Source organism: Juglans microcarpa x Juglans regia, chromosome 1D (genome assembly GCF_004785595.1).
Source record: "Juglans microcarpa x Juglans regia isolate MS1-56 chromosome 1D, Jm3101_v1.0, whole genome shotgun sequence".
NCBI classification, from domain to species: Eukaryota; Viridiplantae; Streptophyta; class Magnoliopsida; order Fagales; family Juglandaceae; genus Juglans; species Juglans microcarpa x Juglans regia.
In genome coordinates this window covers 48,291,752-48,307,388 of record NC_054594.1, presented here as the reverse complement: position 1 = coordinate 48,307,388, position 15,637 = coordinate 48,291,752, and the positions used below count along the sequence as shown (strand labels likewise).

The window sequence follows — 15,637 nt, the reverse complement described above, 5'->3', positions numbered from 1 at the left end:
TTTGGCAGCTTGTGTTTTGCTTCTACACTTAGTCATGCTAGAACTAAGTTTGAACCCAGGGCCCGAAAATGCGTGTTCTTAGACTACCCATACGGTGTAAAAGGATACAAGTTGCTCGACTTAACCACCAACCAGATTTTCATTTCACGTGATGTGGTATTCCACGAAGATATTTTTCCCTTAAAACAACCACATCATACCAATACAGATTTTGTATCCTTTCAAACACAACCTGCAAGCCATGTTGAGAATCCAGAAATAACTCCTGAAAATTCTGCTCCCTCCACCAAAACCTTCACTCCTCCTCTCAATCTTGAAGAGCAAAATCATGTCCCTGATTATATCCCTTCTCCATCTTCTGATTTTATCCCTCCTCAAACTAATCTACGCAGGTCCAATAGAACTAGAAGAGCACCTGCATACCTGCAGGATTTCCATTGCCAACAGGTTGCTACACTTGACCCTTCTCAGTCAGGATTCGAGACTCAAGGTTCATGCCCCTCCAATGCTAAAGGTTCAAAAGTATCTTTTCCTTTATCTGATTCACTTTCTTATAAATCTCTTTCACATGCTTTCAAAGCTTTTACTACTTCTATCTCTTTACATACTGAACCAATTTCTTACACCCAAGCCATTCAAGAACCTGTTTGGTGTAAGGCAATGAAACAAGAACTTGATGCTCTTGAAAATAATGGAACTTGGACTGTTGTTGACTTGCCTTCTGACAAGAAAACAATTGATTGCAAATGGGTCTACAAATACAAATTTAAGGTGGATGGGACCATTGAGAGAGCTAAGGCTCACTTGGTTGCAAAAGGATTTACGCAACAAGAGGGGATTGATTTTCATGACACCTTCTTACCTGTTGCTAAGTTGGTATCTATACGTTGTCTCATTGCAGTAGCATCAATTAAAGGATGGGATCTTCAACAGCTGGATGTGAACAACGCTTTCCTCTACGGAGACCTTGATGAAGAAATATACACGCGTTTACCTCCTGGTCATCCATCCTCAAGCTTGAACAAAGTGTGCCGGTTACAAAAAAGCATTTATGATTTAAAACAAGCTTCAAGGCAGTGGAATGCCAAGCTTTCATCTTCCTTAATTGAATTCGAATTTGTCCAATCCAAGGCAGATTACACCCTATACACCAAGGCCACAATCACATCATTCATAGCACTTCTTGTTTACGTAGATGATATAATCCTAATGAGTTCTGATCCTAAGTCCACTTCTGTTGTCAAAGGATTCTTGGAAACAAAATTTAAGATCAAAGATCTTGGAAGTCTTAAATATTTTCTTGGTATTGAAGTGGGGTGTACGAAATGAGGTATCCAACTTTCCCAAAGAAAGTATGCTTTGGACATACTTTCTGAAACTGGATTGTTGGCAGCAAAACCATCTAATTTGCCTATGGAGCAAAATGTTAAGCTTAGTAAAGATGAAGGGGAATTGTTCAAGGATCCAGCACTATATCGAAGATTGATCTGGAAGCTACTCTATCTCACCAACACACGACCAGATTTAAGCCAAAGTGTACACCTATTAAGCCAGTTCATGGAGGCTCCCCGTGATCCTCATTTTAATGCAGTCCTCAAAGTTATTAGATATGTAAAAGGAACCCCAGGACAAGGACTTTTCTTCCCTGCGAATTCGAAGATGGAACTTGTAGCCTCAGATGCAAGCTGGGCAAATTGTCCTGATACGAGGCGTTCTACAACTGGATTTTGTGTCTTCATTGGCAGATCACTCGTGTCATGGAAATAAAAAAACAGACTACTATATCTAGATCATCAGCAGAATCCGAGTATAGGGCCATGGCTTCAGTAGTTTGTGAACTCACATGGATTAGATATTTTCTTACTGATATGAAAGTACTAATCTTAAAACCTGCAACTTTGTACTGTGATAACTTGGCAGCAATTCACATTGCTGCAAATCCCGTTTTTCACGAGTGAACAAAGCACATTGAATTAGATTGTCATCTAATTCGTGATAAGATCACAGAAGGAAAAGTAGTCACAGCTCATGTTTTCTCTCATTCTTAGTTGGCTGACTTGTTCACTAAACCCCTATACTCATCTGCCTTCACACGACATTTATCCAAGATGGGAGTAATTAACATATACTCTCCATCTTGCGGGGGGATGTTGAGACTACCAGAAAAGGATTCCCTACTACCTCTTGACACGGATTCTCCACAACAAGACGCGTACTGCACAGACATTTGCAAAGATGAATAAACGTGAATATTCTTCTGTTAGTTTGTTATTGTAATGAGCTGTAAATTATATTTCCTTCTTTTATATTTTATTTCTTTGTATATATATATATAAGTTGTCAGTATACGGATATATACAAGAGAATGAATTCCATCTATCAAATATTTCCTTCTCTGTTTTCTTCTGCTTTGTAACTTTCTTCAGAGTAGGCGAAGCCATGAAAGTCTAGAAGTTTTGCTTGCCATTGGAGGTTCAGACTCAGCTATGAACTTGGCTGGATAGCGTGTACGTTAATTTTATCCTAGATATAAACTCATCCAACCGATGGAAACAAAAACAAAACACGAAAGCTGGTACGTTGATCTAGATAAGTTTAATTTGTTGGGCAGTGATCAGAGTAGTGGAAAGGTCTACACGAACATGAACATGAACATGATCAGTACTAGTACTAGTGAAGAACTAAAGTCGAGTGGTTGATTTTTCCAACTCCGAAAAAATTGAAGACAAAAGGTGATCATTATCCAAGACAGCCTGTCTCGTGACCCAGACTCAAAATAAAAATGACAGCTTCTCGTATATATGAGATAAATCGTACCTGATGTTTATATATCTCTATATAAGATTTTTTTTCCTGATTTCTGCATATTAAATAAGATTGGAAGTCTCGGTCGGTCTACTAAAGTACTCATGATCGTCAAGTCGTCAGCTTGGAATATTGACGATCTAGCTAGCAAGCTAGCAGCCTATTATCTGATCTAATTTTTTAATTATAAGAAAGCGACTGAGTACGTACAAATGCTGGAGTACAAGAAAAATAAGCCTAAGATCAACCAAGTTCGGGACGCGTGAAGTTACATTATAATGGAAAAAATGGAAATGCAAAACATTATTCAATGGCATGCATGGAACTCCAAAATAGCCGAAAACTAGTTTTGAAAGCACGCGAAGAAGATATGCCTGTGTAAGAAGTGTTTGATGAAATGTTGATACCCTAATTTGTAATAAGTTTAATATGCCGAGTGTCATGGGAAGTAATAAAAACCAATAATGTTCTCCAACGTTTAGACAGAACAAAACTCTAAACTGCATCGCACTTCATTAAATGTTCTCTTCTAATTTATGGTCTGATCCTTTTTCTTATTGTATATCCTCACATTAGATCGGAAAAAAAAAATAGAATTAGATTGGATACCTTTGAATGGAGATATATGTCCCTTTTGTTTAATTGGTTTGAAATGAGTGATATATGTTGAAGTTTGACCCAAATATTACAATCAAACAATTCATTACGTCTCAATTATCCTTAATTTTCTCTTTTTCTTACAACATGTCATGTCTATACGCGCTAATTTACTCTTTCCCATATACATATAAAGCACACACTTTACCTCCAATATAAAACTAAAAAAATACTTGGTACAACTAACAAAAGAACATGTTTAAAAAATGAGATAAGATAAAAATTTTATAAATAGTAATAAGATGGTTTATTAATATTAGTTAAATAGTTTGACTTAAATATTTTTTGAATTTTGAAAAAAAAAACTGAATAAAAAGTATTATCAAGTTAAAATATTACTATAATATAGTTTTTAATATTATTTTTATTTAAAAATTTGAAAATTTTGAATTGTATCTTATTTTTTGTTTGAAAAAATTATAATGATTAGTTTGAAAGTATTTATGTTTGGATGATATTTATGAATGAGATGAGATTTTTAAGATAAAAACTTTTTCCAAACAACCATACACAGGATGATTTACTTTTTTTTTTTTTTTTTTCCATGTCTAAATAATGAAGTACAGTCGAACATTAAATTGCAAGACAGAATCTTTATTTCGTACACCTGATCAATGCCCTGTATAACTGGAGCAAAGTCTTAGCTAGAAGCGATTTTTCCGGCGCTTCGTCAGGGTGCAAACACAGCAATGGGGCTCCTCACTTGGAACGTACAGTCATCCCACGTTAAGGAAGCAGAGACTATAAACTTATCTATAGTTCCTTCGATTGTGAGCGTATACGGCAGCTTTTGTCCAAGGGATGTGAAAGATAGAATGCTAGGAGTTACTTTGATTGTGAGTCCAGGTGGGGAGTTCAAAATAGCTTTATACGTAGACGTCGGGGATCCAACATTGGTGACAATCCGATTGAAAACACGATTGATGGATCTCAAGGGCGGCGTGGAAATAGCAAAAGCAGGATAGTTTAGATCGTTGACCGTTTCATTAGTGGCATCATCAGAACAGCTACTATTGTCCCCAGTCAGAAGTTGTAATGATTTGGTATTATATCCTTGTCCGCACAGAAATTTTATGTAGTCAGCTGCATCAATGTCATAGATTAAACCAGGATTTGGAGCCTTTGAAGGATTTATATTGCCTGCACCGTATGCAAGTTCAGCCTCTGGATGCTTTCCAGCACTCATGGGGTCAGCTGTCGGTAATTCGCCAATTGGGGAGGGAGTGAGAGGTGGTACTACATGACAAATTAAGATTGATGGGTTGTATTGTATATATATTACCGGTAGTCATGAGAGCCGACTTGATAGCGGCAGGTGACCATTTGGGGTGCAAGGATTTGACGTAAGCAGCAACTCCTGTAGCATGTGGGCAAGCCGTGGAGGTGCCCGACAGAATATTGAATGACAGTTTTCTATTATCACCTTCAACCTCGGAAATTGGGGCAATTGGTGACCATGCTGCTAGAATGTTGAGTCCGGGAGCTGCTAAATCCGGCTACAACAGAATTAAAAAAGAAAAATGCTATCAATATTTAAATTATTAAAAAAATAAATTACTTTTCCATGTGTCAAATATTAATATGCTAAAAATTATAAAATTTAAAATTTAAAATTTGAATTTAAAAAATAAAAACTAAACAAAATAAATAAATACATATAACACTACTTAAGAGTCTTAAATCTTAATGATATATAATGAAGAAATATTACAAGAGCACAAGGCAAATTAAACCATGATTATTATGAGGAAAGTAATTATAACCTTGAGAATGTTGGACGTAGCTACATTTGGACCCCTTGATGAGAAGGAGGGTATGTAAGGTGCAAATGCATCCTTACGCTCCTTAGTCTTGAGAATGGTCGCAGTCGGGCTCCTATACATATATATAGGATATGCGCATCAGGATGACAGGATTATTAGTGGGGTTTGAAGTGATTTTCGACAGTCGATCGATGCCCATTGGTTCGACAATATATAAGAAATGCATAGCCCCTGATATGAGATATTTTGCGTCTATATATACCTTGTTGAATTTATGTAGAAGTAGACGTTGCTACCATCCTCAATGTCAAGGTAAGATGCGGGCAAGGGAAAAGAGAAGGCAATATCCCTGCCTTCTGAGCCTTTAATCACAGTTCCAACCGCGCTTGCTAGAAATGTTCCTTCCCCGTCACCCAGGAAATCACAAAGTACAATTTTCCCTTTCACTAAATTCTGATCCAATGTACCTGGATCGCAATACCTGCAGTACTGTAGCATTAGTTCCACTGACTGCTATATATTGTGAGGTCGACGAAAAGAACGTTACAATCACCTTCTTCTTTACTAGAGTTATTGGAACACAAGCAAAAAGTTACTGGGATATGTATTCTTTTTTCGATTCTCATGTGCATGGTTACGGCCTACTTACCTGGACGACCCCTGCAAACCCGCTGTGGTGTTAGGTGCATCTCCGCCATAAATTATCGGAAACATTTCATTCTTGAGGTCAAATGTATTAATTGAAATTCCCTACACATGGAGCAAAGTATATTAATAATTAATTCATTAACGGGCATTCAATGGGATTAAGAAAACAGCTGGATATATTCATACATACTCGAAACTATAGCTATGGGTAGCAGAGGACTAAGATGGGGCTTGATCACTTTATAATTATATACCTCATAGATCTTGTCGTTACCCAATTGGACCTCAGTGAAGAATTTTCGATCTATGGCGCTTGCAGCCACGGAAAGAGACCAGGGCGAAATGTTTGTGAGGGTTGCTAGACCTGGACCCCTGTTACCAGCTGAGTTTGATGTCAATATTCCATTTCTCATAGCATGAAAGGCACCGATGGCAATTGAATTTTTAAAATAGCTATCAGCAGTTCCACCGACTGAAATAGTTATTAGGTCGACGCCATCAGCAATAGCATCATCAAAAGCTGCAAGAATGTCAGCATCACCACAGCCATCAAGCCAACATATTTTGTACACAGCAATGCGTGCTGATGGAACCCCTCCTCGTGCTGTTCCCGAGCCAAGCCCCTGTACGCTTGCCATGTTAACAACGTTCCCAGCTGCTATGGATGCGGTATGTGTCCCGTGGCCGTCTGAATCTCGAGGAGATCTAATGTCATTTCCGGAAACATCTCCATTGCTACGGTAATATTGTGCTCCTATGATTTTACTGCCCAAGCGACAACGCCATTAATTGTAAATGGTGCTCTTTGACGGACTCTTCCTATATATATGCGTCATGTGTACGTGCATATAGGCAAAAAAACAAAAAAGTGGTAGTAAAAAGATATACTTGTTGCAAGTAAAGTTGGTTGAGGCTCGGCAGGTGCCCCTCCATTTGCTAGGCGGTGGACCAAATCCTTTGTCGCTAAAGCTATCAGACTCGGGCCAGATTCCACTGTCAAGAACTCCAATAATGATGTCGCTTTCAACAGTTGTTCTTTCAACTTGCTGCGGGAAGCCAAGGAAGTCCCATGACCTTGTTGTATGGAGCCTTTTCTGTTCGTTGGGGAAGACGGACACAACGCCTTCCATTCCTACATGTTCATTGTCACAACGCGCGTTTTACTGTATTTAAGCATGCATGATATGAGACATGGAGAGAGAGAGAGATGAGGCTCGCAGACCAGCCATTTTTTGAGCTTCTTCCTCGGTTAGCTTCGCTGCAAATCCATTGAAACTCCTCTCGTAGCTATAAAGTAAAGATTCCGGTCCAGTATTGCTGAATCCAATTATATAAATTTGACAAGTTAAAGGCCTAGACGCATTTCCGTTCCGATCGATCGAAAAGCTTTGATGGGATTAATTTCATCTCCCTTTGGTCATAAAATTGAAAAGAATAATACTAGATATATGGATAGCGTACTTTTATTTAAAAAAGTAAAATCTATAATTAAAAAATAAATTTTTAAAAATAAATATCATATTAATTCACTTCAAAAAAAAAAAAAATGCACAACACTTCACATTTAATTACGTAAATATCATTAATTTACCTGTGGAAAAATGAACCAGAAGAACTGACTTTTTTGTTTCTGCATTTAAATTTTAGTTGTTAAAGAGAGGCCTTGTACATGATTGGACAGAGCACGTGTATATGATTAATGCGACTAATTTTGTATCATAAAAATTCAAAGTTGAATTATTTTGAATTAAGATGCGTCATTAAACATTAATTTTTATATGGCACGGACAACCACCCACTATATATAAGATCATTTATAAATATCTAAAATAGGGGCAAGATGCTAATCCAACAAATATATAGTGTTTCTAAGAAGAGTTTCGATCGCTGGATGTATCGTGTTAAGAAAATAAATGGATATGATTAATTGTAACAAATAATAAGTAGATTTCGTACTTCTTTACGTCTAATTTGATTTTTTTTTTCACTACTGGATATAAACCAAACTTTTTCAAAGTATAGTTTTACCCAATAAAATGAATTAAAGAATTTGAGATACATACCAATGTAAGTTACCTCTATTAAAATTTTATTATTTTTCAAGTTAAAATCCATTAAAATTAATTAAATAAAATTTAACTATTAGTATAAATTAATATTTTAATAGATAATTTCGAAATTTTTTTAATATGTTTGCTACATATCGTTTCTCTCCCATAAATAAAGGTTGTTTAAGTGTTGGCTTATAAAAAAAGAAATATATATAATTCCATTATCGTAATCACAAGAATTTCAAGCATTACACATAATTGTACTGCTTTTTATCACCTGTCAATGACTTCTTGTAGCATGCTCGCGTGAAGGCCGGATAATGTGGAAACCTCGTCCTGCCGCCTTTCTCCCATATAGACAATATAAGACTGCAGAATCCATGCATGCACATGATGACTATCTTTTATCGATATTTGGCCGGAATTTAAAGTTTTAACGGTAATATATAACTGAGCTCGCTTCCGTAGAAAACATATATATGCTGAGATCGATCAGCCAAATGTGTGTGTATGTAGATAATTAATCATGTTTACCTTTCGGTCATTCTGTGAAGCTGAGTGACCAACAACGAGAATGGTCGCGAGGCTGAGGAGGAGAAGCCATGAAAGTCTAGAAGTTTTGCGTGCCATTGGAGGTTCAGACTCAGCTATATATGAACTTGGCTAGATAGCATGTACGTTTTATCCTATATATAAACTCATCCAACTGTTGGAAACAAAAACAAAACACGAAAGCTGGTACGTTGATCCAGATAAGTTTAAGTTTTAGGGCAGTGATCAGACTAGTGGCCAGAAAGGTCTACAAGAACATGATCATCAGTACTACTAGTGAAGAACCAAAGTCGAGTGGTTGATTTTTCCAACTCTTAAAATTGAAGACAAAAGGCGATCATTATCCAAGACAGCCTGGCTCGTGGCCCAGACACAAAATAAAAATGACAGCTTGTCGTATGGGATAGATCATACCTGATGGGGTGGCGCCAGCTCCCGACGGGAGGTACTGTTAGTATATTCTCATTTTTTTTACATGTATTTTTTAACATTTTTAAATATTCTTAAAAAAATAAAAAAAAATTATAATATTATTAAAAAATACTTATTTAATCATTAAATAAAAAAATAAAGTAAAAAATACAACGGTAACTCCAACGGTAAAAATAAGCGGTAAGAGTAGTGTTAAAGATTGAACAAATAAAAGATGGTGGGAGAAAATGTAATTCTCATTTCATATTACGCCAGTATAGCTTTGTACAATGTATATATATACAACTCAGTGTAGCTTCTATATCAAGAAAGAATAGCAAAAATACAAAGGTTGTTACAAAATTATAGTTATACAACAACAAACTTTGCCACATGCATATGTACGAGACCACAAACTTAATATCCCATTTCAACTCCTAGAATGTCAGTCCTGATTCTTTGTGGCTAAGGAGCATGTGCATGATCAATTCTTGCCTTTGCAGCAAGGGAATCTATGTACCTCCTTTGTGCTTTTGTGTGCAATTATTGAGACTCCCCTTCAAGATGGGCATATATGTTTAGAATGTCCATATTGGACAATAACAAATGGAAAGGAGGTGTTGTTAAAGCCTTAGTCAGTATTTCTGTTAGCCGGAATTTTGAAAGTATATGCATTGGTTTAATGACACCTACTAGTACTTTTTCTCTAACAAAATGACAATCCAATTCTATATGTTTTGTTCTTTCATGAAATATGGGATTTTTAGCGAGGTGTATTGCAGATTGACTATCATAGTATAACAAAGCATGTTGCAAATGCTTAACGTTAAAGTCTTCTAGAAGGGCTATCAACCAAATGATCTCACAGCTTGTATATGCCAAGGCCCTGTATTCTGCTTCAGCCGATGACCTTGATACCACAACTTGCTTCTTTGATTTCCAACTAATTAAAGAATCACCAATGAACACACAAAAATCAGTTATAGATCTCCAAGTTTCAGGACATGAGGCCCAATCCGAATCATTATATCCCTTAAGATGCAAAGAAGACTTTGAAGAAAAAAAAATTCTTTGGCTTACTAAACCCTTAACACATTTAGTATTCTATGAGCTATGAAAAGATGAGTGTGAGTGGGTTTGTCCATGAATTGACTAAGGAAACCAATAGAGTATGTGATGTCAGGTCTTGTGGTGCTTCAGTAAATGAGTTTGCCTATTAATCTGCGATAACCAGTAATATCCAAGAGAAATTCACTAGAGGAGTGTGTCAACTTGGTTCCATTGGAGTGGTCACAACTTTACTGCCAAGTAATCCTGCACTTTCAATGATCTCCAAAGCATATTTTCTTTGGCAAACATGAATACCATCATTTGATCTTGTAACCTCTAATCCCAGAAAATATTTCAGCACCCCCAAATCTTGAATTTTAAAATGATCATGCAAGTAGGTTTTGACAGAATTAATGGCAGCCAAGCTGCTACTTCTCAAGATAATATCATCAACATATACTAGAAGGGTAATAAAACCATCTTTGTCACTTCAAGTAAACAATGAGTAATCTGAGTTTGATTGAGAAAAACCAGTAGCAACAAGAGAGGCAGTGAATTTTTCATTCAATTGCCTTGATGCTTGTTTCAAGCCATACAAAGATTTGTGAAGCTTGGATACCAACTTCTTCCCTTCGGATTGGGCCTCCCCCTTAAGTTGAAATCCAAGTGGCAGCTTCATGTAAATCTCCTCATCGAGATCACCATGGAGAAAAATATTATGAACATCTAATTGTTCTAAATGCCAATTATGAATAGCAGCAAGTGCAAGGAATAATTTGACAGTGGTCATTTTTGCTACAGGGCTGAAAGTTTCTTTAATCAAAGCCCTTACGCTGAGTATATTCCTTTGCTACTAGTCGTGCCTTGTGTTTATCCACAGTTTCATCTGATTTTAGTTTCACTTTGAACATATATTTGCAGCCTACTGTTTTCTTTCCAGCAGGTAGAGTAGTGATTGACCAAGTACCATTATTCTCATTAGCCTTAAGTTCTTGAATGATTGCATCACGCCAATGATCATGCATAACAGTCTCCTCATAATGTTTTGGTTCAGATGTGAGAGTGAGAGATAAAGCATATGCTTGATGAGCAGGAGAAAGCCATGGGTAAGAGAGTGTTTGTAGTAAAGGATGAGCAGTGGAAAATGTAGAAAAATAAGGAGGATGAAGAGAGGAAACAAGTTGGCAGTGATAGTCATTCAAGTATGAAGGTGTATGTTTGACTCTATCTGACCTCTTAAGTTGTATGAGTTGAGAGGGTTGAAGAAGATCGGGTGACAGTGGTGTATAAGACTCATTGTTGTTTGATATAAAGAGAGAGAGGGAAGAGGTGGGAAGAGATGGAGATGTAGGAATGGTGGAAGATAGAGGAGAAGATGGTAAAGGAAATGAAGGAGTTACGTTAGAGTGAGATTTTGTGCTGGTTAAATGAGAGGATGATGGGTAAGGTATTATGTCAGGAAAATGTGGGGCTAAAGTGAGATCGAGATTGATTTGAGGTAAAGGTTCAAGAGCTGATTTTGCAAAGGGAAATTCAGATTCAATGAAAATTATATCTCGAGATACAAAGGTTCTATGATTGGTTAGATCATACAACTTGTATGCTTTGATCCCTACAGGATACCCGATGAAAATACGGCTCTTGGACCTAGGATCAAGTTTTGTTCTGTCACGTTTGGTTGTGGATATAAAACAAAGATAACCAAAAACTCTTAAATGTAGATAACATAGTTTAGAGGAGAAAAGATTTTCATAAGGAGATTGGTTGTCAAGAAGTGGTGAAGGAATGCGATTGATCAAATGTGCTGCTGTCAAAATAACATCAGCCTAGAATTTTGTTGAGAGATTGGCTTGAAGGAGAAGTGCTCTTACTACATTAAAAAGATTTGTTGTTTTCTTTCTACTACCCCATTTTGATGGGGTGCGTAAACACAAGATTTTTAGTGTAGAATTTTATGAGAGTTGTAGAATTTGGGCATGTGAAATTCGAGACCATTGTCAGTTTGAATTTGTTTGACTTTAGAGTTAAATTGAGTATTGATTATGAGAATGAAAGATTGTAAAATAGATTTGGTTTCAGATTTGAATTTCATGAGATACACACATGTGGTACGGCTATAATAATCTACTATGGTTAAAAAATATTAGTGTCCATGCAATGAGGCTTGAGGATATGGACCCAAATGTCACTATGAATAAGATCAAGCATAGCATTTGTTGAAGTTATACTTGAAGGAAATTTCAATCTCTTCAGACAGTACAATGAGCATGGTTAAGACTTATTACATCTGGACAATATGAATGAATTAAATTCATTCTTTAACTAGACAAATGACCAAGCCTATAGTGTCATACATCAAAGTCTTGCATATTCAAGGCATTACAGATATGATTGTTGGAGGAAAAATAAAATTTTCTAGGAAGCTGTTTGAAGTGGTTGGAACTTAGTGAGCTTGTGAGCAAGTAGTAGAGGCCTCAATGGGTTTTAGCTAGACCAGTCATCTTCCATGAAGTAAGGTCCTGTATAAAATAGAATTTATCCATGAAAATGAGACAAAGAAATGGATTAAGGATGAGCTTACTTACTGACAAAAGATTGAATGTGAAAGAAGGGACACATAAAACCCTTTTGAGGAGAATGGACTCATAAAGTTTGACAGTCCCAATATGGGTGACCTCAACCCATGATACATTTGGCAGTTGCACAAAGGCATGAGTTGTGGAAGTGATGGAGGTGAGGAGGGTTGGGGAACAGACTATGTGGTCTGTTGCCCCAGTGTCAATAATCATTGTGTGTTTTCTAAATTGTGTGAAGTAGGATGCAATAGAGATGATAAATTATGCTTATGCAGCTGTGAGAAAATAGAAGTATTGGAGATGGTAGAGAAGCATATACCTGCCACGTTTGATTGGGGTGTGTTAAGCAAGGAATTGGATGAGTTGGATTCAATAGGAAGTGGCTGTCGTGCTTGACCATTCACTAATGCCATCAGCTTTTGAACTTGGGACTGAGTGAGTGATAGTTGAGGTATTGTGGTAGTCTCCTTCTCCTTCCCTTAACTTGGAGATAGCACTTGATTTGCTGAATGAGGGGCTAAAAAGGTGCTAGTAAACTGTCTCTACTTGATCTTGGGGAACTTAAAGTTAGGAGAGAACCCAATTAACCTATAACACTTCTCTCGAACATGTCCAAATTAGCCACAGCGACTGCATGTGATTTCTTGTTTTTCTTTCTTCTTGAAGGGGTGTTATGAAATACTACTAAAGTTGAAGATTTAGTAGAGGGAAGCAAAGAAACTCTTGTTTGCGTTTTCCTTTGTCGTTCTTCTTTTAAAATTAGGGAGAAAGTCTTATCAAGTGAAGGAATTGGGCTCATCAATATGATTTGCCCCCTAATGTTGTCATAAGTATCATTGAGGCCCATAAGGAATTTGAAGACATAATCAGCTTGCTGAGTTTCTCCAACTGTAGTAAGAGCTCTGCAGGTACAAAGACCACATGAACAACATGGAACAGGTCGATAGTTATTTAGCTCCTCCCAAATCCCGTTGAGTTGAGTGAAGTATTCGCTCACAAATTGTGTATTTTGCACAAGGGTTCTAATCTGCTATTGCAGTTGATAAATACATACATAGTCTAGTTGAGAAAAACAGGTGTGAAGCTTATTCCATACAATTTTGGCCGAACTGATGTAGAAAATATTGGAAGCAATTTCCTTTGTGATTGAATTAAGGATCCATGAGAGTATGATGTTATTGCAGCGCATCCATGGAATGTAAAGAGGATCATCATGTGCTGGGGTTGAGATGCTTCTATCAAGGAAGCCAAGTTTATTTTTGATGGAGATTGCCAAGGTGAAGGATCTTTTCCATGACAAATAGTTGGATCCTGAAAATGGTGGGAAAATGACCACAGTGTAAGAGTTGTCACTATGGTGTATGTAGAATGGGCTATTTGGATTTTTTTGAAGGTGAGGGAATATTGCTGATATGAATAGATTCATGTGAATCATCATCTGTCATTGTGAAGATTTAAATGAAAGAACTACAGGGAAGATGGAAAAAAAAAACTTTTGCAATGGTATTGATGAGTTTAACTTAGCACTGATGCTATGTTAAAGATTGAACAAAGAAAAGATGGTGGGAGAAAATGTAATTCTCATTTCATATTACACCAGTATGGCTTTGTACAATGTATATATATACAACTCAGTGCAGCTTCTATATCAAGAAAGAATAGGAAAAATACAAAGAAGGTTGTTACAAAATTATTGTTGTACAATAACAAACTCTGCCACTCAGCTCCTAGAATGTCAGTCCTGATTCTTTGTGGCTAAAGAGCATGTGCATAATCAATTCTTACCTCTACAGCAGGGGAATCCGTGTGCCTCCTTTGTGCTTTTGTATTCAATTCTTGAGAAGTAGCATTTTTCATTTTTTAATTATAAGCAAGCGATTGAGTACGTACAAACGCTGGAGTACAAGAAAAATAGGCCTAAGGTCAACCAAATTTGGGACACATGAAGTTACATTATAATAGAAAAATGGAAAAGCAAAACATTATTCAATGGCATGGGACTCCAAATTAGCCGAAAACTAGTTTTGAAAGCGTGCGCGAAGAAGCATTAAGAGATCCTGAGTAGTTCAAAACAAGAGTATCTGCCTGTGTAAAAAGTGTTCGATGAAATGTTGATACCCCTTGTAATAAGTTTAATATGCCGAGTGTCATGGGAAGTAATAAAAACCAATAATGTTCACCAACGTTTAGACAAAACAAAACTCCAAACTGCATCGCACTTCATTAATTAATGTTCCCTTCTGATCTATGGCTTGATCCTTTTTTCTATTGTATATCCTCGCATTAGATCGGAAAAAAAAATAGAATTGGATTGGGTACCTTTGAATGAGAATATGTGTCCCTTTTGTTTAATTGGTTTGAAATGAGTTACATGTTGAAGTTTAACCCAAATATTACAAACAAACTATTTATTACGTCTCAATCACATCCTTAATTTTCTCTCTTTTTCCTAGAAGATGTCATCTATATACGCGCTAATTTGTTCATTGTTTCTGTTGTAAATTGTAAGAAAGGGATACCTATAGTGGGCACCCATTTCCTTTCTCTTGGAGGTTATGAAGTGGTTATGGCCCAACTTGGTATTATATCCTGGGTTCAAAATTACCTTTTTTTTTAAGATACAAGTGAAAAAAAATGTGTTGCCACTAAATTGGACGGTACATAACGCACCAGACGACCCATTTATACATTCTTTAATTGTTTACTTAATAGATAATTGCACCATAGAATGTCATCATGTAGAAGACACATCAACAGGGGTTCCTCAATTGAATATTGAAAAATACCACTATTCCTAAGTTTTTCTATCATCAAAACCAAAAAACAAAACATTTTATTTTATTTTTTTTGAGAAAAAAATGGTGACCACTCCCGAGCTCTATCTCCAAATGACATGAATTGAGATTAAAGAGCAACGTTTGGGGTTTTGAAAGTCATCTACTATACACTTAAAAATTAATCATTTAATGGTGAGAGCAACAAGTTTCCAACTCCCCCAACGCCTACGGCCCTACCCCATAAATTCAATAATTTGTTGGATACACCGCTCGTTAACCTTTTAGTTCACAAGTTACATGTCCTATAATTATGAGTAATCCTATACACCACACTCTTATCTTACTTT

The 15,637-nt window shown here is 36.5% G+C and overlaps 1 protein-coding gene across 1 annotated transcript; it reads right to left on the bottom strand.

The window, feature by feature from the left end:
• Positions 1-4,035: 4,035 nt before the first annotated feature.
• On the bottom strand, positions 4,036-8,765 carry LOC121250348 (cucumisin-like). The gene is made up of 10 exons (XM_041149496.1): positions 8,459-8,765; positions 8,202-8,293; positions 7,096-7,190; positions 6,762-7,005; positions 6,128-6,638; positions 5,875-5,975; positions 5,488-5,706; positions 5,226-5,337; positions 4,745-4,958; positions 4,036-4,656 (listed from the first exon to the last, which is right to left on the bottom strand). The coding sequence occupies exons 1-10, from the start codon at positions 8,552-8,554 to the stop codon at positions 4,133-4,135; spliced, it is 2,208 nt and encodes a 735-aa protein (XP_041005430.1). The 5' UTR covers positions 8,555-8,765; the 3' UTR covers positions 4,036-4,132.
• Positions 8,766-15,637: the final 6,872 nt, after the last annotated feature.

Coding starts and splice junctions, on each gene's coding strand:
- LOC121250348 (XM_041149496.1), bottom strand. CDS start 8,554: ATGGCACGCAAAACTTCTAGACTTTCATGGCTTCTCCTCCTCAGCCTC. Junction 8,294..8,458: donor CTTCACAGAATGACCGAAAG/GTAAACATGATT, acceptor TGGATTCTGCAG/TCTTATATTGTCTATATGGG. Junction 5,707..5,874: donor GGTTTGCAGGGGTCGTCCAG/GTAAGTAGGCCG, acceptor ACAGTACTGCAG/GTATTGCGATCCAGGTACAT.